At 40.9% G+C, this 24,941-nt stretch overlaps 1 protein-coding gene across 3 annotated transcripts in view; it reads left to right on the top strand.

Moving 5' to 3' along the window:
• Window positions 1–24,941, top strand: part of pde4d (phosphodiesterase 4D, cAMP-specific) — a 133,997-nt gene that overhangs the window by 39,985 nt on the left and 69,071 nt on the right. Inside the window, exon 1 of one of the 3 annotated variants that reach the window (XM_084024441.1) lies at window positions 11,167–11,467. The exons of the other annotated variants lie outside the window; for them this stretch is intronic. Coding sequence (XP_083880567.1) covers window positions 11,205–11,467 — 263 coding nt within the window. The 5' untranslated portion in view covers window positions 11,167–11,204. Of the gene's footprint in view, window positions 1–11,166; window positions 11,468–24,941 lie in introns of those variants that run through there. 3 annotated transcript variants of the gene reach the window in all.

Genomic DNA, 24,941 nt, shown 5'->3' with positions numbered 1-24,941 from the left:
CTCCCACACAGGAAAAAAATGTATTTCAGTGTTCTGTATAATGAACGGCACATGCGTCTCTGTATCAGCGGCTGCAGCAGTAAAATATGTTCAAGTCCAACCGTAAATAACCAACACAACATTTAGCCAGTGTTTTTCAAGTCGCTAGTATCTAGAGTAATCACTCTGTGCTCGTGGATGGGAGTGAGAGAGGAGAGGACAAATGGCCCCACATTCCCATCCCACTCCACCGCAAACCACCATCAGGCTGAGACAGGGTCACACCAACCATGTCCACTGGGGTCACTGGAACAACAGAGTGCATGCTGGGAGGGAATCAAGGATGCAGGACAGGGTAGAGGAACAGTGGGAGTGAGAGTGGATAATGTTGTGCTCTGAGGCTCTGAGGATTCAGACACTAGAGCAGATATTGAAATGCTTTGTCGAGATGCAGTGATCATGTGTGGATATAATTAGATTAAGCCCTCTATACTGACTCCAAGATGTTGTCATATATGAAATCTATTCAAATATCCTCGAAGAGTTGATGACACTCAGTCTCGCAGTAGATAAACGTTACATATTTTCTCACATTTCTGCCTCAGTGGAAATACGATGACCTCCTTACTTCTGTCCAGCTCATCTTTCATTTAATGTAACAGAAACAGGAATACCTGCTGTCAGATCATGTAGGTGAGTGAAAGCTGACATAATTATACTGAGCACACAAGGCTTTGAGAGTACGGGATATAAAAGTCACCGTCTGAGGTGTAATAATAAATTAATCGGAGTTGTGATGATGGCTGTGAACTTTCAAACGCAGCACAAATTCCTCAGAAAATGACACAAAAATAACAAACCACAATTGAAACACAGAGCAAAAACAAACTGAATACCTCATATGCGTCCAATATCAGCACATCCCCCCCTCCCTCACACACACTGGCTTGTAATAGTACATGAACACATACATGTTGATGTTTAAACATTGCTAATGAGCAATGAATTGTGATCGCGGTGGAGGTTATTATTCAAACAGTTACTTTGATGATTAAAATGTGTCTCTGACTGTAATTATCACTTTTCCAAGTGTAGGTGTCCTCTGTAGAGATATCTTGGTGTAATATATCTTGCATAACAAGCAAATAACAAGTATTTATATTTGTCTTTATTTATATTATTGCCAGCGGCATATGTTACCCCAGGGTTTAATGGAATGGGAAGTTCTGAAATATACATCCTTTTTAAGTGTTGCCAGAATAACACATCTGTCACGAGGGACACCTCACATCTAGTACTGGTTTTCACAGTACAGACGCAGGTGATTCAGTATTTGCTGAGTTGTTAGACAATTCCTGTAACACCTCTTGATCGCAGGGCTGTTTTAGTGAACATTAATTAACAGTGTAATCTAACTTGCTATTTAAAGGAATGAACCTGCGTTTTTGTGATTATCGTGTTGTGGTAGTTAACCATGCTAAAACAGGTAGTACAGAAGACAATGCAGAAGCTTATTTATGTTTTTTTGCCCTCTATTATACACCATTACTGTACATACTGTATGCTATTTTTAGTAAATAGAGTTACACCTGCCGACCAAATCTAATCTGCAATTTTGTCATGTTTTCCTTATCCGCCAAAGATCCTACTGGGATCTTAACATTTTCTCCTTGATTAAAAAAGGAGTTAGAGTCAGTGTGCAGTTAAGTTCATCTAATAGCTCATTAAGTTCAGTGACGTTCCTGTACTATATCCCCAGATGATGGTCCATATCGAGGTGGCTACACTACATGGCCATGTTTTTCTATTTTCAAACCCTCAGTTCTTGATCTCACACTGATTTTGATTACTTGGGCTCCTTCCCAAGATCCTACATGCCTGATCACATTCTTTCTTCTGCATGCTAAGTCTGTAATTTTTCTTTTTGGCTCATTTGGCAGAGAATATGTTTATTAACTAAGATAATGAGATTTTTTCTCATTCAGTAATGAAAGTTAATGAATAAGATGGGGAAAACGTTGGACTATAATTACTAGAAATGCATATTTCTGCATCTAACTTCCTCCATGGTCCTCGCATCATTACTTTGTAGAATTGAATTCAGTGTAATTACAATGCCACTGGTCTTAATTAAAAGGACTCAAACACCCAAACCTTTCACTCACACAAAATCCCATTATTCACCAGGTTACAAAAGTTTGTTTATACAATGGGAATTTAATTGCTTAGACATGATGACACAGATACAGTAAGCATGTACTTATGTATGTTACTTATTATTATGTTGTATCTTTTGAGGGTATATGAGGGTAAGTACGAAGCAACTATATTTTCGTTGTGACCTTATCTGAAACATATATAGGGACTCGATTTCAAATTGCAAGGCTATCTTGGCATTTTAAAAATTGATTAACTTTACTTTTGCCAATAAAGCAGTGAATGGATGAAAATTAGATGCATTTAACTTACTGCAATGAAGTTGTGAATGTATATAATAAAAATGAAAAATCAGAGTCTGACGGGGGAATAACATTAAAAATGGCGTTGATCTCATTTACTGCCCTCATTTTCTCCGCTGTGATGAGATCAGCAGAAATAAAATACCTTTGAACTTTTATTTTCCCGTTTGACTCACTTTTATTCCCATCACTTAGCGGTTCCTGCGGTCTTCCACTGTGCTCTTTGTTATGCCAATGTGGCTTGGAAACTTTTGATGGAAGTACTCTGGCTGGTGTCACAACATGTGCCACACCATTGCCTGGGTGTGTGAAAGATTAATATCTTTGCCGGAGAGTCACTGTTTTCTCTCTCAGTATGCTGGAGACAGAAGAGGCTCTGAGAAGCTGGTGGCTGAGCTGGGCAGTAAAGCTGTGTGAGGTTTGACTATACAATCCTGCAAAGATCTATCAGTTTGAGGGCAAACATAATATGAAAGCAGTAACTTTATTTTCAGAAACATAGTCCATGGAAGAAAAAGATAACTTCATATGTATGTTCAATGGTTAAAATAAGTCTTTTGTGGTAAGCAAATGTGACAAAAAGGACTATTCATTATTTTATCACAATTTGTATCTCTCTGTGACAGCACAGCATGGAAACAGCCAGTGTTTTGGGGAAATATTAATCCTATACTACTACTGGGGAATAATGTATATTCTTTATATTGCATTAAATCTTGTTCTAGGAAGTTTCAGATGTATTCCTTCATAGCTCACTCCCTTCCAATTCATGGGATAATGAGCCCAGCCTCAACAATGATTGGTTCTGAGTACACAAACTGCACTTCACTGCACTCTGTTTACTGTTCTGGCTGGTTGAACACGTTTTTCATCATTGGCTTAGATGGAACACTTGTTATTTTGTAATGCAAATTTATTTTAAACCAATAATCTCACATTACAGCTACCACACCCGATTCCAGTTCCATTCTCAGATTCAACAGTTTGCATTTTCTTTAGATATGTATGTTACTTTCTCCAAATCCATTTGAACCGCTGCTCTTCAGATCCGCATAAAATCATGACTGGTGTGTTAACTGCATGCCAAATCAGTCGGAGCACACAAGGCTAAATCACCTCCTAAGAAAGTTACCATATGACCTTTTGCTGACAAACAATGTATCATTGAAAAGGTTATTATTTTAAACAAAGTCTGGTGCAGTTCTCACTCTAATGCCTCGGGCTACACTACATCACTTTCTGCAAACTTCACAGAGAACAATGGCAGCAAAACAGCATCACCAATTTGTTTTACTCTCCAGCAACTCCTGAGCTTCATCTAGGTGTTATTTTGAAAAGTGGAGATGCTCATTTATTTCCTCATTCATTATTCAGCTTCAGTTTTGAGGAGTAATCCCCCTCTCATCATGCTTCACTGGCCACTCCACAACAACGTCTGCAAATCCCAGCATAATCCCTGTATTATTCCCTTCCTAAATGAGCATTTTATAATTCACTCTCAGTGAATGTGTGCAGTGTAGCCTGTGTACAGTGAGAAGTACTTATTACCTTTTATGAAGTAATATGTTGTAAACTTGACGTCCTTTATTGAGTTCCCTTATATGAGATCTAGAGACAAAGGAAAGAGGTCTCGAGCATTAATGTGTTTCCAACATCACGAAGCCATTAAACTAAACTCATAGTAGGGCTGAACGATATGGGGACATTTTTAATTGCAACCCTCGAACAATATAGTGATAGTTAGGGTATGATACATATTTATAATAAAAAATATATGCATCCACAGATATAGACACACACAGGGCCTCAGCCATCCTGGGATCACCATGTTTACAACCATGGGCTATTTCTGGAGCTACCATGATCTTCCTGTCCTCTTCTCTCCCTTTGTCCCCTCTCAACCTCGCTTCCTTATCCCCGTGGTCATTTGTATTCATCTACCTCCATTTACTGTCACCCTGCGTCAGTTACAGCCTGCTCGGAGCTCCTCTCTAGCTGCACAGCTCACTCCCCTCCCTCATTCTCCTCCATCCCTCTGTTTTGCATCTCTCCTACCCATTTCCTCCCATCACGACTGGCTATGTGCATACCGGTGTGCAGCTCAATAAATAACAACGATGGCCATGCTTCGGAAATACATGCAACCAAACATAAGACAAATACAGAGAGGCTGCCATTCAACAGCAGGCATGCTCGCATGCGCACATTTAATCAAAGGTTCCCGCAGAGTATTCTAATGGATCCTGGCCAGGGTCTGTATTACTTCTTTCCTTGGCAGTGGATTCAGTAATAACTGAAGACTCCCTGAAGTTTTTGCTTACTGGGTCATTACTCAGTCTTGACGCACATTGGCTACGACTAATAATGCTCCGACGCATCATTTCAGTGCTGATCAGGACAGTGTGTATATATGTGTGTGTGTGTATATGTATATATGTGTGTGTGTGTTATTTACAGAGAGATCCTGTCAATTGTAAATCCTCTTTTTGTATGTGCTACAATGTGTGCTTTTAGATCAGGAGAAGAGAGGATATGACCTTCTGACCATCAGTGGGAGGAAGGGAATAATACCTCATTCTCTGTCAGTCACTAGCTGTGCTAGCTAACTAACTGTCCATGAGATAATGTCATAGTGGCTGAGAGACCAGCGGCCTCATTTATAAACATTGTTGACGCACAACATGGGCCTTGAAAGAGGCGGATGCCCTTTCCAAAGCAAAAGTTTTGATCTATTGAAACAAACTTGACAGGAGAATGTGCCTACTTGTCCGGAAAATCTCATACTCTGCCTTCTCCAGGGTTTCTATCAGATTGCTTTAAATATATACATATTGCTTTTCTTAATCTACCTCTTGGTAGTTGCAAGGTGCTTTGCATTGAACATCTATGGTTGAATGTGGCCGTGTAGAGGGCGGGATGTGAGCCTAATCCATGTGTGCACATTTCCAAGTTGATTTGGGAATTATAAAAGGAAATTGCACACTGGCTGGCATGCACATTAATCAGAATATTTTTGGATGAACGTACATTTCCTCTTTTCTCTTAGGTAAACATTTTGTGTGGATCCTAAGCACTGTTTTATAAATAAGACCCCAGAGTTTCAGACTCAAGAAAACCAAACTAAAATCCCTCAAGTATCATGAATAAAACTAAGAATAGGCTTGGCACTCCGTATCTCCAAAAACAGTGCTGTTCATGCCTGTTTCAGAGGGTTTTGAAGATATACTTGCATGTTTTGCAGGTTTTGTTTTGCTCCCTTCTGCTTTCAGCTCTCTTGTGAGCCAGTGCTGGGTTATTTGGGATGTTGAGCAGTGATGCCGAACCGTGGTTCATTGCTGTCACATCTTATGTCATAAAAGCCTGTTAGAGGCGCTGATAATTCACACTCAATCTCCAGTTGACGTTGGATGGGTCGAGAACATCCTTCACTCCTATATCTACGTTTGTTTTTTTATGGACTGGCTCCATTTTGCATTCACAACTGCCCTCATTGTGGGCTGTGAGTCATGCGAAGCGAGAGCTCCGTAAATGTTAAACTATGAAGAAAAATGCCATTTCTCCAAAGGAGGAAAACACAGTGGTGCGGCTGCATAAAATCACATCACTGCTGGGCCTCGCAGGTTTGGGGGCACACCAGCGTGACATTACATGATTCATATCAACCAGCAAGTAGTCGAGAACTTTCCGTTTACTAGAACACATTTCTACATGAATGCTGCCACCTATTGGTCAAATACATGAAATTAACTCTGCCTAATTGAATTCTCCACCAAAACCTGCTTTGATTATTTTTAGAATATATTAAGTTATGAAGAAGCATCGCTATCATATTTGGCCCTTTAAATATTTGTTGTCAAATGAATACTAAAGGCACTTCTATAGTCCTGACTGGACTAAAATAAAGACATAATGTCATTAATTATAGTGTTTGTCTAAATGAGGAATGTGTGATGGACAGATTCATATTCATATTTGCTGTACTAGTATTAGTTTAAACCTAAATGCAACATTATGCCTACATAGTGTGTTTTTATAGTGGAATTTTACATCAGTACAAAATATCTGGGGATGCCTATACATGCATTTGTTTTGTGGAACATTTTCATACATGGCAATCTTGAGCAGCTGTGGAACTAGGGCAGCCCCTAGTGGAGGCACCCTCTGACTTCCATGATGTGTGTGAATATGGTTTTGCCCCATCATTTGCAGCAACTATGGCAAAAATAGTTTCAGCGGCGGCTTGTGTTATTTAATAACGGTATTGCCTCTTTTCTGTTGCAATTCTCTTTGTTGATGTTTTCGTTTTTCCTTGTCTTTCCTTGTCTTTGTCATTGTCAATGATTGCTTGAGTGTAGATAAAAGTTGAATTAATTAATGAATATGTAAAAAGGCTGTAATCAAGGATTTGCCAAGGTGATTGCTGATTTCAGATTTCCTAATACATATGCATGAAAAGTCTCTACCAATGTCTTTGGAAGGAGGCGGAGGATGTTTTGCACAAGGATTTTGCAATAAAAATGCCTCCACAGAATGCATGTTTAGCACCTGTGAAGCTCGTGTAATTGGCCGTCTGTTCGCCAGAGTGAGTCGAAGCTTAAGTTCAGCACGAATGCTTTCCTCTCCGCGGTATCTTTTTATTAACTGCTATGGTCAGCTTATCCCTTGGGTAATTTTATTGCATCCAGATAAATATCAATGTCAAAAATTAACACACAAAAAAGAGATAGAAACCACACATTTCTAACCACTCTAACTATTTCCTGGGCCAGTCACTGAATCTCACAGTGGTGGAAGATGTCCACTTGAGGGAGGCAGAGCTGCATTGAGGTTTTGGCTGCCTTGTGTCTGTAAGTAATCTATATTGAGCTGTGGAGAAACTGTTGTTTAAGTCACCCTGCCAAATTGTTTTAACTGCTCAACACCTTCTCTCCGCCCTCTAAATACTCTTTCAGTACTACTTCAGCACTGTCCCCTCACAATTCATATATCTCCTCAATCGTTACGTTTATGCAAGTGGTAACTATAGCAACGGGTACATGTAATAAATCTTAGTCATCGCAGACGTCTTAAGACAGATTATAAAATCAAAGATCCAGTGTGTAGGACTAAGCGACATCTAGGATCCAGTTTCCAACCAACTGAGTAAGGTGAGTGGAGGAGGAGGGCCTTCAGGTAATGTAAGGTAAAGGCATGAAAGGCTTTCTCCAGAGCCAGCGTTTGGTTTGTCCACTCCAGGCTACTGTAGAAACATGGCAGTACAACACGATTGGACTCAGTAAAGAGGACTCTGACTTGATGCAGCTAACAAAAACAGGATATTTCGTTTCAGGTGATTATACACTAATGAAAACATAGATATTAATGTTAGATTCCATTTCTGCTCATAAATCCTACACAGTGGACCTTTTAAATTCAGTGATTTGATAGTCAAGTTTCACATACAGAACCCTTTGCCAATAACAGTCCAGACTCCAGAATGTGATCTGTGAGGTGATGGCATGGTGTGTACTGCCAAAACATAGGCATCCAAGCTGTTAAGATGAAACAACATTTTGCATGGACACCATTGGTATGAACTCATATTTACCACATATACCAAGATTATTTTTTTTTGCAAAGAGGATAAATGGGAACTGTTGAGACAAAACATTTGTCAAAACGCAGTAACAGCTGAATTATTGATGAAGGTGAATCCAAAAAGACTAAATACGTATCATACACCTGTTATATATCCTACAGGCTATGTAATTTACAACATTAACACTTCACAAAATACTACATTTGTGAATTTTGATGTTTTTGTTGAGACTCTTAAAAAGGTGTGGATTTTACATTTTTCCGCCCCCTGCGTGTGTTTTTGAAGGACTATTGGATGACACTTCACTGTCAGGTGTTCATGCTTTTGTGTTCACTCCACTGCATTAAAGGAAGTAGACAAAGTCTGTGGCTCTTCATCGCTGTTTCATAGCTGCTTTCATTCCAGAGATAAAGTATCAGCTTTTTTGTTAGAGACAACAAAGACTATGTTGTGTCCATCATACAGAGTGTCTTTTCATTGCAAACTAAAGCAAAAGAAACGATTAGACGTGTGCTATACAGGTCCACATTTCAGTGCATTGTGTGTTGTTGTCTCTGTATGTTTCGTAGTGTTTGTGTGGTCGGTTGGAGTGTCTGCATATACTACAGTTTTGCCCTGCAGATTGGTTTCCCTTTTCTTGCTTTTGTTCCTCCAGCCTTTAGTTCTTGACAAATCCACTTGCCCCTCTCCATCGGTGTTGCCCTTGGTAACTGGGGGGAAATGCACATAGACGTCATGTGCAGCAACGGGGAGGGGACAAGAAAAAAAGAATTTCATGAAGAAAAGGAGAAAAAAGAGACAGGCGGTAAGACAGGTAGCAGGAAATAGGAATGGAAAGAATGAAGTGACAGAGAGCACAAGGAATGGCACGGAGAAACAGTGATGATGTGTGTTTGTCAATTGAGAGGAAAACAAAACATTTTCTCAAAGAATGGCATTCATCTGCATTCATCTGACTATTGTGACATGATGATAAATTGCAAGCTGTCAAATGAAGGCCAACAGCTCTCCATTGCTGTCATGGCTGTGTCTGACTGACTGCCACACCTTGCCTTTGACTGAATGTTGCATTTTGATTATATTTACAGGCAAAAGGCACAAACCATTTAATTTGTGTCTAGGAATCAAAGTTTAATAGAAATGACCAGATATAATGCACAAATAAATCACCCAGATTAGAGAGTGGACAGGAGCCCCAACCAGTAGGATTTGCTTGTGAGACAATAACCGCACAAACACAACCGATGTTCATTTGAACACATGGGGTACTGCCAGCAGGTTTGCTGGGGTATTGCTGAATGGTTGCTTGCGTCAGGGTGTTGATTATTGCCATGGTGTTGTTAGAAGGTACCACACTCATAAGGTGTTGTGCATAAGACTGACATGACATCTTTCCTCAACATGATGAGTATTTCTAAATAATACACATTCTCTGACTCCAGCATCACTACAAAGTTATTGGAATGTTTGGATGACAAGTACCTGAAACAATTCTACGCAGTTAAGTCCAATTTTCAGAATTGTAGGGGTAAACGCCCAAAAGTTGACTTTTGGATGATTGGATTTACGGAGCCTGGTTCGACTGCCATTTGACAGTCGAAACGTTGCTGTGATGGGAAAATATGGTAATAAAACAAAGGATCACTTATAAATAACGACATCGCTATTTCAAACTCCAAAAATAACATAACATTTATTAATCAGAGCACTCACAATCTAAAACTGTAGCCAGAGAGAGATCCCCAATTATGTTGTGATCTGTATTTTCCCTTTTGTTTTTGGTGCTGCATATCTAGAATGCCTTAATGTTGAGCAGCTTACTCTATGTGAGAGTATATGCTCAAAAACGGCCAAAGATAAACTAATAATTCAATGGTATTTGATGGTACATGTTTGTTGCATTTCGTGACAATTCAGCAATTAAGTAGCCTTGATAGGAAAGGCTTAAAATGTGATACTGGCTGTTTAGTAGGGTAAAGTAGAATGACTAAATGCTGGTTCCAGGCAGGTACGCTCTCTATTTCAGATAAGCTACTAGTTGCAAAGCTGAAGAACCAATAAGGTGAAAGGGTGTGGCAAGAGACAAAATTATGCTGGTTGCATGAAACACTCTTCTTGTTTATTCTCTCATGTTAATTCAATGCAAATGCACAATACAGCTACACGCACAGCATTGTTTACTGGATTTAGGGTTACTCAATAACTAATGGGTGCTTTTAGGTCTGCTGCGTCGACGAATGCACCCTCACCGATGCCTGTGGCTTGACTCTCAAGCGCATGCATGCATAGAACATTTTTGCACAGTGTTACTCAAGCTTAGCATATCTCTCCTCATAGCTCCCCTGTTTTTTTCTTTCTATTGTGTACACACACACACACTCACACTCACACATGCTCACGCTCTGCTCAGCTCCAAAGGATCAGTAGCTTATAAACTGGCTGCAGTCAGCAGTCAGTCTCTCTGTGCAGGGAGAGGAAGGAAGGATAGATTGCTGCGGATGGATGGAACAGAACTCAACCAAGCCTTACTGGGTTGAGTCATACTAGGCTGGGGCTTTTTATGGCTGTACCAACGCAGGTTCCCTCTTGGCTTTTACCAGACTCGGCTGGTCTGTAATAGACTGAATTAGTTCAGCTTAACTCTTGCTGGGCTCAATTTCTCTGGACTGTGTTGGGTTTGTGTGCAGGCCTGGGAGACACAAAGGCTGGAATAGACGGAATTCCCTTTTTTTTTTTTTTGCATCCCGCCCTCCCCTCTCCTTCTTCCATCCTCCCCTCATCTTCTCCCTTGCACTTTCACAGCAGACATCCAGTGTTGCAGAGCAGACGAAGGCAGCAGCCCTCAGTGCATCTGTTCATCTGCTGGCTCCTTGAAAGAGGGAAAAGGGAGAAAGACAAAAAGGGATTCTCCGTCTCTTTTATATCCCCTGCTTTTGTGCAGAGGGAGCTGATGCACAGCATAGCATTTCAATTTACTATCCAGAGGGATTTTGGATGCGTCTTTTTTTTTTTTTTTTTTTCCTTTTTACAGATTCCTAAATTTTCAGGAAATCACTGGACTCTGACAGAGAAGAAGCATCAGCGGGTGTATTGCTTTATCTCTTGATATATCTTGGCTGCCTTTTCTGTTCGTTCATTTGGCCGCTGCTGGTAGTGGTGGTGGTGGTTGTGGTGAAGCCGGGGCAGGCATGGCCCAGCAGGCAGGCATGGGGGTGACCCACCAGGACACCCTGGCAGTGCCCCCCATGCCCAAACACTCTGGCTTGAATGAAGACCTGGTGAAGATCCTGCGGGAGAACCTGCTGCAGCCGGAGAGGCCAAGAGGACACCGCCGGTCGCCCTCCTCCATCTCCCCCCGACTCTCTCCGCGCAATTCGCCACGACTGCTCCGCCGCATGCTGCTCAACAACAACACCCACAAACAGAGGCGCTTCACCGTCGCGCACACATGGTGAGACTTGGACAGAACGGATAGCGACTAGAGGATTGATTGCTGTTGTCGTTTTCCTGTGTTGGTAGACGGGGCGCTGCATAGGCTTATACAGCGCTTGTGTGTGTTTGTCTTTGTCAGACATGTGGTGTAAACCGCACCCTGGCAAACTTTCAAGCTTGTGTTTGTTGAACGCTGTGTGGCTGAGGGAGGTGGCTGTGTGATAAGCCTTTTGAGTAATTAAAGTTTATTTGCGGTTTAACTTAAATGCTTTGCTCTCACAGAGAAACGGCAGAAGTGTGCAGGAGCAAATCTCTTGTAGGTTATTCATGTCAAATCTCCTTGGCGACCCTCTCCTCACCTTAGATAATGAGTTTCTCTCATTCGCCTCTGTCCAGCTTAATCTATCTATGCCCCTCCCCTCCCTCCCTCCGTGTGTGTCCGTTACTCATTCTTACCCCCCCTAGCCCTCCCCTTTCCAATGCCATCTCTGCTTTTACCTCTTCCAAGTACAAAGTGCACAGTGCGAAATGTGAGGAGAAATACCCCAAAGCTGCCTGTCTTGTTAAGTACGTAAAGCAGGAAGCCACACTGCATTCCTTCCCTCCTGCTGTGGTTTTCTCTCCACACCTGGCTGCAGTTTTTGACTATTAATTAGTCTTCTATTCCTAGCTGTCTATCAGCCTCTGTTGCACTCGCCCACGCCTCATCCCCTCCTTTCGTCTCATTAACCCCCTCCCAACGTACCTCTAGCCTCTTCCCCACTCTCATTTCCCTCCTTGTCTTTCACCAATTCTGATTTTTAAAAAGGGTGTATCCCCCACCTTCCCTTCACCCACACCGCCCACCATGATCATCTCCTCCATTTTTTACGAGTCATATCTCCTTCTCTTCCCTCACCATAATTCCCCTGCCATGTTTCTCTTTTTCTCTGTACGTCTTGTGTCCCACTTCCTTTAATCACAGTCTCTCCCATTAGACACCTCCTTTCTGGCATCTGGATCTGGCTCATGAAAATTCCACATAGCAGAAAAACCTTTCTTTCCTTCATCCATATTTATTTTGCATATAAATACTTACATCTCTCCTTCCTGCATCCTGCATTCTTTCTTTTTGCATCTTATAACTGATGGTGTGAGTAGCCCAGGGGGATATACATTATTATCTCATGGCTCCGATAGCGTTTTGCTATTTTAGAGGCATGCGGCTTCCTGTGCGTCTGTATAATGTTTTATGAATTAATTATCTGTGTGTGTGTGTGTGTGTGTGTGTGTGCGTGTGTGTGTGCAAATGATGGCTTGTTCATGCTTGTTAATTCAGTTTATGTCATTTCACACACCACCAAAATTAGTCTCCAATGTGCCGTTTTAAGCAGAACGTTATTTCTTACATTTCAATATTAAGAGGCAGAAACAATTTCATTCTTGTAGTGGATTTTCCCTGTTTCCCATGATGCTAAGCCATGTCGTCGTCATGGTAGTGGGGCAAGCGAGCCTGATTTTCAAGAAAGTCCCATTTGTTAAATATCTCTTATAAGTGATGAAGCCGGGGTGAAAAGAACAAGTGACACTGGTGGCATGACGATGCATTTATTATAGGTAAGGCTATTCTGAGGGAATTATTCTGAGAGTATTCTCTCATGATGACACTCGGTATGCACATGGAGGGAACCTTCTGGTCATTCAAGGTGGGAAATCAATTTTGAGTTTTGTCTTCAACTGCTGATTTAGTGTCAACGATTCACACCTGCTCCCTCATTGAGATTTAAGGTCAGCGTGCTTTTCAGCATGACGTTGTCATATCCTGCTGTCTCAAGGATTTTCAAGAATCTTCTTTTATGAGTATGTCTGAGTTGCTTTCCTTATCCTTTCATACATCCCTGCAAACCCTTGTTGTGTACAGTGTTGCCAGATTGGACAAAACAGAAGCCCAATCAGAGCTAGAATCCAACTAATCGTCAGAAAACCAGCCCACATCTTTCTTTTAAATTCTACTTAATCTCCAGTCAAGTCAGCTATTTACTGCATAGAGCCCAAAATCACAAATTTGCTACAAGGGGCTTTACAATCTGTACAGAATATGACACCCTCTGTCCTTGGGCGCTCATTTTGGATAAGGAAAAACTCCCCGAAAAATACATAATGGGGAAATAAATATTAAAAACCTCAGGAAGAGGACCTGAGGACTAGATGAAACAATGACTATCATGGCATAACTAATTGTGAATTAATATTATCATGATATATCAAAATATGCTTAGAACTTTATATATACCACTAAAATATTCTGTGATCACTCCACGTCTTTAATTAGTGAACATCATTTTTGATGAAAAGTAACTCAATAATCTTAAATAAGATGATCATAAATCATCAGGTCGCCCTGCATAAATAAAGGATAAATATGTTTTTAAAATCTATTTTTGTATTCTGTATTTTTAAATCAGGCTCTATTTTTTAATTGTCTACAATGATAGCAAGCTAGACAGACAGCTGATAATGGAATTTAGAGATCAACTCATTGTGAGGTTTAATATTGTGATTGAAGATAAAAATCCTATATTGTCCCAACCCTACTGAAGAGGCATCCCACTTCCTGGATGGAAAAACATGCAATAAATACCGTGTGTGCAGAATAACCAACAGTATAATGAGAAAATGATATATAGAATGTAAACATCTGAAGAATATGGCTCTGGGAGGATGTCAAGGAGCTTCAGGTGTCGCCTGGAAACAGCTACAGTCACAGCAGCTCCCCTCCGCCATAATAAAATAATGTTATTCTTTCTTTAGTTTATCTTCATTCTTAGCTAACACATTTGAATATACCAGTTTTCTGGTTTCCCCTCACACATTCTTCCCAGTCATGTTGTTGATGTTGTTTGGCCTTCACTTGGGCGTGCAGCGGAATACACGAAACAAAAAGAAGGAATGCATTTGCTTTCACTTGTCATGGTAGATCTAGATGTCAAATGTATTATATTTTGTTATTCATCGGCCTTTGAATTATGAATGTTGGGGTGACATGAGGTCAACAGTATTGAAAGATGGCGGTGCGAAATGGCCCCCTAATCACTGTGTAACTTATTGTTCATGTACCTGTGTTGTGTCTTGACATTTGGGGTGGGGGGGGGGGGGGGGGGCAGACAGCATTTCAGACAGAGATAAAGGGCGTGCTAGGTGGTTAGGAGAAAAATTGCTGTGTTTTTGTGTGATTGAGGGCATTGTAGACAATTTGTTGGTAAGACAGAGACACCGTCAAATGGCTAGGAGCAGCAGGGAGGTTGACAACTGCAGTGCAATTTACTCCAATCACCTCCTCATTGTTTTACAGCTGCAGGGAATCACGGGGCCAGTGCGCTGTAAATCTGGTGACATACACAACCCTCAGTGGCTCCACTCCACACTTCATTAACAAGACAATCCTTCTCCACGGACAGATTGGCCCCGATGTGCTGCTTTCGTTGTCCTTATCGGCACAGCGAAAAACCACGCACTAATTGTTTTACAGTCACTTTGAGAATAGTTTTGAGGATGCTGATTGGCTTCTCCCGCTCTGAATGAAATTGATTGGTTGTAATTATTCACAAAGACACAAACAAGGTAATTTTAGCAATTTAATGGAATGTAATTATTTGCTGGGTTGAGTGCAGACGGGTTCTGTGGTTACAATTTTGCAGTAAAATTAGACCAAATGTTGACTGAATCGTAATGACGGTGTAGTGGATTTTTTTTGAAAGCTGTAAATATTTGAGTTTGTCTTAATTTGCCTGAGGTGGATTTTAAGTGGAGTGTGGTCGTTTTTATTCAATTGTTGCCAGAATTATTACGGCTTGAGCTGCAGCGCTATCTCCAACAGCAGCGGAAGCATTAATGTGGCTTTCTGTATGGAATTAAAGGGAGTATCTGCAAACCTGGGTGTTTTGACAACAGACTTAAGACTCTTTACTCTGTTGAATTACTCTTGCTATCTAAGAATATTTAGGATGTTTAGGTACGCTAAGGCATAGTAGCACTTTTGGTCCATACGTGAACTGTGAGAAACCGTCTTCCAGATATAGAAACACATTCACTATGTTTGGTCTTCATAATGACAGTGAGAAGCACATGTTAGGAGACGACTGAAAATGATTCTCTCACTAAGTTGACCGTGGATTTCTCCCAGCTTCACAAAGGCACATGGGTTGAATGGTGCGCTCTCACCTTCAAGCGATAGACAAACTTACACCCACGATTCAATTTGCGTATCCTCTCTGCCAGAATAACTCTGTTCATATCCTGTGTTCAACTTTCCTCCTCGCTGACCCTGAGGTATTTTTAATGCTGTTGCACAACAGCATCTGATGCTGCATTGCAACATCGCAAGTGTCTCTTTATGTAACAGGGGAGGTGGGATTTCAATGAAGGGAGAACAGGTGGCTCCGACGGGTGGTGCTGATGCCGGTACTTTTTTCTGCGGCTGAGTGGTCCGACTGGGGAGTTCCGGCTGGAGGATTGTGAACATGATGGATTGAAAGATTGATGGATAGCTGGGTGAATGATTGGCGATGGGCGGGTGAATGAATGCAGGAAAGGGTGAGATGGAGGGAAAGGAGGCAGGGCAGAACAGAGGTAGAATGTGGGTGTAGAAGACCTAAAACCAACCCAGTTGTGCTAATCTAGGCTTATGAGTATGACTCTACTTCTCACTGGGTTATATCATCTCTCTGCATATGTCATATCCTCTTCCTCTCTCTCTCCCACTCTCATTTCACTTAGCCATTTCTTACTTTTAGGCAGCTGATTATTGGTTTACACCTATATCTGTACATCTGTCTAATCATTGGACTGGTTGTACATGATGCAAATCTGACAAAGACTGATCTGATTTTTAAAGGAATTTATTTGACAGTGATTAGGGGAGGTCACTGCTCCTGGACAAGAAATAATAGCATTTACCAAACCTATTCCACTAGCAGTTAAAACCAGAAAAAGACCACACTTGCGCCAATATTACGATATATTAACTAATATGATATTGACATATTGGCCCAGCCCTATGTTTCGCCTGTACATCTGAAGCCCTCTTAATCAGGGAGAGTGTCCACGGTGAGTCTTCAGCCATTGTGCAGTCGGTACTCCAGGTGAAATAGGACTCTATTGCTAACTGTCTTTGCTGCTGTAGATGACATTTCTATTAATAGCCAGCACCATTTTGTCTGTTGTTCTTTTGTATTCCCAGCCTCCCAGTCCACGGTCTGTGCCTTCCTAACATTCTTTGTTTTCAGGGTATAGCTTTGCTCAGGTAATTACCTTTCATTCCTTTGAGGTGGCTTTGGATTGCAGCTGTCATCCTGCTGTGCAGCAAGGAGGATTTTCCAGGTTTTATCAGCCCAAACACTGCTCTCCACCCGGGAGAATAGAGTGCTTGTGATTTGCATACATATGAGCATTTGAGCAGTGCTACTATGCTAACAGTGCTGGCTGCATGACACATCAGCACGGTACAGGCTTTTCATCTGCAAAGACGGGGCAGATTTGGAGTCATTTACAATCATGAGATCACATGTACATGATTTTTCCCGTGCACATGGACTTCTCTTTTCTCTGCGTGATTCTCTAACTGTCATAGGTTTGAAAGGACCCTTATGACTCAGCTTTGACATTGTATTCTGAGCTGGTGGCCAAGTCAGTGTTGGCTAAAATAAATAGGAAATTAAGATTATATAACTTTGTTATTGGGAGAAACTGTGAAAGAGAGAAGAAGGATGAGTGAGGTAGAGAGGGATAGAGGAAGAGTATGTTTTTTATGTTTTGTATGCTGGCAGCATTTCATACCAAAGGACCTATAATATATCACTTACAAAAAATGAAAAAGCCCCCAAGAATTGCTGCTGTAATCCAATCATCCCATTTAATATGGCGTTATAGAAGTGAACTGGATTCATTTGGAAATCATCAATTCATCAGTGCCACACGTTGGCGTTATAAATAGAACCCCTGATGCTCTACACTGTTGTATTTGAGCGTAGAAGCCATTGGCCGACCTTGAACAACTGGTCGAATGAACGAGCATGAATTATCAGAAAGAACGGACCTCTACCTAGAACCACTTACCTCAAATGCACCTTTGACTACTAAAAAGCTTCTGAGGTTCAAACTCAGATTCATCAAGAAGGCTTTCATTGTAAAGAACCAGATTTGGAAAGTCAGATTTTTTTATTTTATCTTGAAAGGTCAAACTAGTACTCCCACACATTGTATTTGCAAGCGTGTTCTGCAGTTTTATTTCAATAGAACATAGTTGGCTTTAGTCGGCTCTACTTTTCCAGTCCATTATCTTTAATTCAGTCACATGTTATTAAATGTACAGTACGTCATACATTGAAACTTTGATATAACTTAGTGTCAATCAATATGTTAATATGTAACATAACACAGTAAAACAAAGTGTGCACTCACTGCCGTAATACTCTCTTGATTACCTGATTTAGTCTCCTACAGTAAATGGACACTTAAGGTATTTTCTGTGCTGTCAGGCAGGAGAAATATTCACAAGGCACCCCTCACACTCTGTGATTTGACAAAGTGTTGCAAGTGGATGTTTCCAAATGAGTGCAGCCAAGTATGTGCAAGCTCCTGTGAATCTCTATGGCCTCCTGTCTCTCCTCTTCATTTTCTTCCAATCGAGATCACGAAGCCCAGTGCACTGGCAGAAGTAGTCAGGCTCAAATCCGTAACATGTCAAATTCTATAACCCTTTAGAAAAACCAGTTGGGTCACTAATTGTCACTCCTCTGAAGTGTTTTGATCCACATAAGATGACGCTCTGTTCAGTTCGGGTCCTCAGTAAACCTATTATCATTTGCATCCAACAGGTCCAGACACATGAAGGTGTGTTGGTGGTTACTACGCCGACAGATTTAATGAAATGATAACCATAATGAATTTGAGTTGAAGAGGCCACAGCTGCAGGGCTTCATCAAAGGCCTTTTGATATGCTGATGCTGATATGTTTTTTTTATTCACTGAAATGACATACTGTCAGTGCTTGTCAGCCATTCATGTATTTTTGTTTGTATATATTTGTTTGGTTTTAATTAGTAGGTTATGAATGTCAGAAAGAGACGGGGTGTGTTCACACGTGCCAACAACTTTATCAATCTATCTGCTTTATCAACAGGCAGATGGATAAGAGATTGATCCTTTTACAATTTACAGTACTTGATTTGTTACCATTGATTTAGTTATTCAGTGAGGTTCAGGTTTCTGCTCCTGCTCGACGTTGCTTTTTCCTTCACACACTCTCCTTTAATTCCCTTCATTATCTTCAGCTGTGTTATTTCTGCTGATTTCACCACTGCAACTTTGACTTGATTGCTAAGGGAGAATTCAGTTACTGATTAGGAGGCTGCTCTGATAAATGCAGCTGCACCAGAGCCTCGGCAGAATAGTCCAGAGGATGGAGTCGAGGAGATGACTGCCGTCGCAAGGGGAAGTTTTTAATAGCTATGAGTATCTTTTAAAATGGACTGCAGATGTCCGTATACTCTTTTGTGCATCGCTGTGACTGCCATGGAGGTTGGGAGAGGTTGAGCTATGTTTCCTTCCCTTTTCCATTCTCACTGTGGTGATGATTCTCTTAATCACAGAGAGGGGGGTGGAAAAAAAAGAAGAAAATCACGACTCAAAACGAGGATTGGATGTGGCCCGAAGCTTTCATTATCATTTTCTCTAAGAGCCTTATTAGCCTGAGGTGAGCTCCATTAACGGTGCATGGCTGTGGTAAATCCATTGGTCTTGATTATAGGATGCACGCTCAGCTCATTAAAGAATAATTGAAAGTATAACCCTCTGAAGACATAATGCCTATTTGTCTGTACTTAGACACAATTTAGTTTAAGGACTTTTAGGTCTAAGTCAATTCACACACACATAAGACATGAACCCTAATGTTGTGTTATATATTGTGTATATATATAATGTAGGCAGATGGGAAAGTTTAAAGAAATAAATATACAGCTGGAAGGGAAGTATTATATTTAGTCAGCTGCCATTATTTATATTATTTCCAGAATTTCCAAGAGCAGCTTTTGGACAAACTTTGGAAAATGAAAGTAAATGCATTTATTTTGAAAATGTTGCCATTGCAAGATCTCCAAATAAAAAAAAAGTTGTTTGACAATAATAGTTTTGTTTAATGCCGTATGTTCCTAAGATTGAGCCATAGAAAAGACCATGACATGTTTTACCTTTCCTCTACATCCTTCTCTACGATGCTCACTTGCTCTGACCCTCCCAATACCTATTCTGTCCACATCTCCTATCAGCTCTAGCTCTTCAAGGCTCAGTCGGATATTGTGGAGCCACATACAAGGGCATTGTACAGAGTATGGCTCCTCTGAGGTCGGCTCATCTTCATCATCTAACAAGATCCCCAGGCCTATTTCATCCTTTTGAATTCACCTCACTTCACTCTAGTTTTTAGTGGTCTTAAACCAGATATGTAATGACAAGGCAAGCTGCATCTTGTCATCCATGCAGCAATTGCATGAGATGATAGAGGACAGGAAGAGGCAGAAGAAGTCAGTCAGGCAGGGTTGGGACCTGGCTCCTTTTTTTTATTGTTGTGTTGATTATTGTGTTAAAAATAAATAAATATGTTGAAAAATAGTTTAGCTTTTAACCAGATGTAGCATGGATCACCTGTCAGAAAGCTAAAGGAGACCACTGTGTGACGAGGGAAATCCTATCCCACTTTTGCAACCCAAACGGCTTCTTCAATCCACCTTGCATCTCTCTGCCTGAGTGGGGCCTTTGCTACAGAGAGACCATGTCCACCTCGAGCAGTTCTAATGAGTTGCATGTCCAATTAAGATGCAGCTGCCTCCTGTGTTGTGAGAGCCATCCTGTTATTGATGTCATCCCTTGATCATTTTTTTTACAGCTGCTTCCAATATCCTGTTCTTTATGAGAGTGTGTTTTCATCTTCTATGTGCTCTCATTTGTGTGCGTATGTGTGCAAATATAGACTCTGCAAATACGTGTGCGTGCGTGCGTGTGTGCGTGTGTGTGTGCATGCGTGCGTGTGTGTGCGCGCACACTTGGTTTACGAGTGTTCTTGTTTGTGTCAGTGCCTATCCTGATTACTAGTCTTCTGCTGTCTGTCTGTGACCACTGGGGCTGTCTCCTCTGATTGCATCGATTCGGTGCCTCTGCATGCTGTATTAGAAGAAGAAAAATGAACAGCATGCTCTGAGTATGAGGTAATTGGTCTGCACCTAGTTTCTCACGGTGCTCAGGAGGCAGAGGACGGGGGGAGATGTGCACGACTCTCTGTGTCTGTAAGTACATGAGCTGTACATCTGTAGTCCCGGTTACCATCCAGGAGGACGGAGCGAAGAAAGGTGGAGTCATACAGGCAGCTTGATTGAACAACGACAACAACAAAAACTGGACTGGTCACATAACATCAACTCTCTCTTCACAAAGAGAGCAGATTGTTCTTCCTAAGGAGACCGCAGATACACGGTCACTATACTTTACTGTACCATTCTACACAATATTATGTTTCACTCATTTTATTATTAAGTAAGTCCACTTTAATGGACCTCGTCACCTCACTATTATATCGCTTCGCCAATCTTAACAATTCCTAAAATTACAGGGAAGGTGCACCGTGTTCCATCGGGCCCTCTCTGAGTTACCAGTGTTTCCCCCACGTTCACACAGCAGCGGCGCGCCGCCGCCGCTGAATTTTCTCCGCCGCTGCAAAAAAAATCCTTTAAAAAAAAAAAAAAAAAAAAAAAATATTTTTTTTTAAAGGATTTTTTTTAAAGGATTTTTTACGTAGCTCCTTTTAGAAAATGTACAGCGCGTAACGTCAATTGCGCAGCACGCGGCACATCGTCACGTAACCAACATCAAAGAAGAAAAATACACAGCGAGTGTGGCAGTTGTTGGCAGTAGGCTACCCTACACGGTTGCAAAGTTACATTGATTCTAGCAGTAGCGAGTGAAGCGGAAGATCGAAGAAAGAAGGAAAGAGTGAGACAGACAGAGAAAGAGAGAGACAGACAGAGAGAGAGAGAGAGAAAGTAAGTTGCTAAAATGTGTCGCTACATGACCACCAGTGTCGCTCTCTTGTCCTCTTCCCCTGACTCTCACTGTCTCACAAAGGAGCTGAGCTCACCTGAGGTCTATTTGTAGTGCTAAGGCTCACACTGATTGGTATTCAATTAGCTTTATTTTTTATTTTTCATGTGTGTGAGTCTGTGTTCTTTTCAAATTTTAGTTAGGTTTATAATTTAAAAAGATGTGTTTTGCCCATTGTTGCAGGAGATTTCATTTTTGAACAAAGTGTCTTATGTAAAAAACAGTTATGCTTTGGGCATAGCAACCATGTTTAGTGTTTAAGCATTAGGCAAAAATCTGTAAATAAATTGTGCAAATTATATTTGCGTTGTGGCATTTTTTGTTAAATATTACTATACAAAAATATAAAAATCTGTAAATGAAGACACAAAAGGCAAAGTTACAACACCAATAATCCCATCTACAGTAATACACAGGACTGTTTGAATAGGATTTAAGTGCATATTCTCCTCTCAAAGTGCACCAGATTCATGCATTCCAATGTAAAGGGTACAAAAAAATTTCGGCCGGGGGGGCATGCCCCCGGACCCCCCTAGAGGGTTCGGGGACCACCGCTGCTGAAAAAAATCCTGCGGGAAACACTGGTTACAGTTATTTCAATCAGTCTGAAAAGGTAATCTACAAAATAAATCTCATGTTACATTCATACAGACAACTCTCTATTGCCACTTAATCAAAGTACATAATACGCTGGTGTACACTGTTTACATATTTACTTTAACTACCTTGAAACTATTTTTTTCTTTAATGACTCTTGTTAATTTTTTCTATGGTTTCTTCTAATGTAATAGAATATATAATAATATATTAGTAATAGTAATAGCATTTCTACTCTTATTTTCTTAGTTTTACTTCACTGTTTGTACTTGTTCAGTTTTGGGCTGCTTTAACACCCAGATTTCAATAAAGGCTAATCTTACAAATTCAGATTATGTTGCAGTAAATGGCAAGAACCTGAATTCAACTTCAAAATTGATGTTGAAGCCATATTCCGTAACAAACCCCAGGCTTCCCTTTTGCATTGGAACATTGTAATATGTTTTATTGTGGTCAATTTGCTTAACTTTTTGGGGTAAATTGTAAGTAACCTGTTATAGTGTGACTTTCTGAATCAATTCACCATAACATACCGTCAGGAGCCACATTGCTGTTTAGGCCAGATGCTTGAGTGGTAGGTTCATCTGTGAGCGAGCATGTTTGGAGGATTAGAGTCTACAATTGTCACAGAGGAGGACAAGTAAAGAACATAAGGAGCATGGAGAAGGAGGGTGTAATTGTAAGTACCATGAGCAATGGTAGAGTGTATTAGCTTTCAGAGGAATCCCTAACAACCAGCCCAGCCATGAAGGATGCTCTGTAGTAATCACACCTTAGTTCTGTCCTTCCATAACTCTCTACACACCAAGTCTACACGTGTATTTAGTTGGACTGCAACTAATATGTATTCCATATTGATGATTTCCAATCGCTGTCCCAAGAGCTCTGAAGATTTCTATTTATAGAAATATTTGAGTGTTGCAGCGTCGGCTACTATATCTGTGCTGTGTCTGGCTGCATTAACAAGGTACTCTGCCAGCCTTCGGAGTGTCTTGATATTGACCTGGAGTGGAAGGATTAGTGCATGTACTTAAAACAGCTCAGACCACCTCTCATGGCTTTAAATGGATGTCCTTGGTCAGAGCAACAGTCGAGCCGCAGGAGAGTGAAGAGATAGGGTGTGGGTTCAGTAGATGAGTGTGTGTAAGCCACGGTCTGCTGGGCTTTATTTCTTTCTATTTTTTGCAACACCAATCATAAATATTTTTCCTTAACTTTATACATCGATTTTTTCTCAATCCAGAGACCAAAACTGGTTTCATTGCCCTAAGTTCACTGTTTTGTCAGCTGGGCATTTCTGTACATAGATGATGAGAAAGGTCACACGGTGTTGTCATTTTTGGCTGAACAAACTTGGCTTTAATTGTTGCTTTTTGGCATCTCTTAGTACCCAGCGAGCTTTTGCAGCAAACTGAACAATGTCTGCTCTTCAATCCCAAAGGCTCAGTAGCTTGGCAACATGCACTGCAATAATGCCCACACATAGTGTAAACAGGGAAACAGGAAACACACAGGAAAACAGTTACATCACACTTCCCCCACAACACGAACAAACAAACACACACATGCACACCAAAAATTGCAGATATAAATACGGCCAAATACACTTTTTGCAAGTGCTCTCTTCAGTAATATTATTTAACCAAAAAAAAAAAAAAGTAAAATGCTAATAAGAGAGATAGTTGTGATAAGCTGACCGACATATAGTCTTGCTTTCCTTTTATTTAGTCTTGTGGGATTTAGAAGGGTTTCCTGTAATTATTGCAGTAGTGTTTGTAGGTTTAAAATGGTGGGGCAATGGCCACTTTGAATAGATGAATGACGAGAGAATTACAGATTACCGTTGTTGAAATGGCCAGCGTAATTATAGTGTCCTGCTGTTGAGTTGTTGCTGTGCGATAATGCGGATGAAACGCTGCCTCGGAAGCTTTGGATCTCAGTCTTCTTTTTCAGCTCCTCGCCAAGAAAGGATGAAAGTAAAAACTGAACAAAAAGGAATGTTACCTGTGGCTATAACTGTATACTGTAGATTCATCAGACTCAGTCACACAAGCTGCTGCTGTTGAAGGAACCGTCGCAAACATCCACCTGGCAGGATGGTGTGCTCCTTATATTTAGTTGAAAAGCTCTGATGGTGGGTGGTGTCATCCACTTTTTGCTGCACACTTTCATCCGCCATGTACTGAAGCAGCAGTGCACATTTCTCCCAGACTGCAGTCACAGTTTTGCTTTTCAACTTCCGTCGCCTTTATGTTGCCTCTGTGAGGGATGCAGCTCATTTTGCAGACCCCTGAAGGAGGAAGTAAGCTGTTTGGTCTGTTAAAAACACCCTCCAGATGCTCACCTTGACAGAGCCTAATTACTGTAGAGTGGGAATTAGCCGCTGTGCATAGCTGTGCACCAACCAGGCTTTTGGGTTTGTCTTCTTCAATCTCCTCCATCGAACTCATCAGCACTTCAGATGTGCTAATCACTCTGAGGCTGTTCTCCTCAACTTGCTGGTCAAGTGTTTGAATACACTGTCACTTTAAGTGGTGATGTCCGCTGTTCCTAGGAAACACTAGTTTTTAACGATATCCTGCAGCTGCCAGAGAGTTTTTTTTAATTTAATTTAACACGTTCATTTTAAAATGTGTGGTCTAGAAGATAATCAGCTTTGTACACAATGATCCATCAGTCTTTTCCGTCTCAAGAATAACCATCTTCAGTTAGCTAACAGTGAGTGATAACAAATGAAATGCATATTGTCAGTCCCACATGGCATC

This window comes from Eutrigla gurnardus, assembly GCF_963514095.1.
Source record: "Eutrigla gurnardus genome assembly, chromosome: 13".
Classification (NCBI taxonomy): Eukaryota; Metazoa; Chordata; class Actinopteri; order Perciformes; family Triglidae; genus Eutrigla; species Eutrigla gurnardus.
Note: the sequence above shows the minus strand (reverse complement) of the source record. Positions and strands in the feature narration are given on the sequence as shown.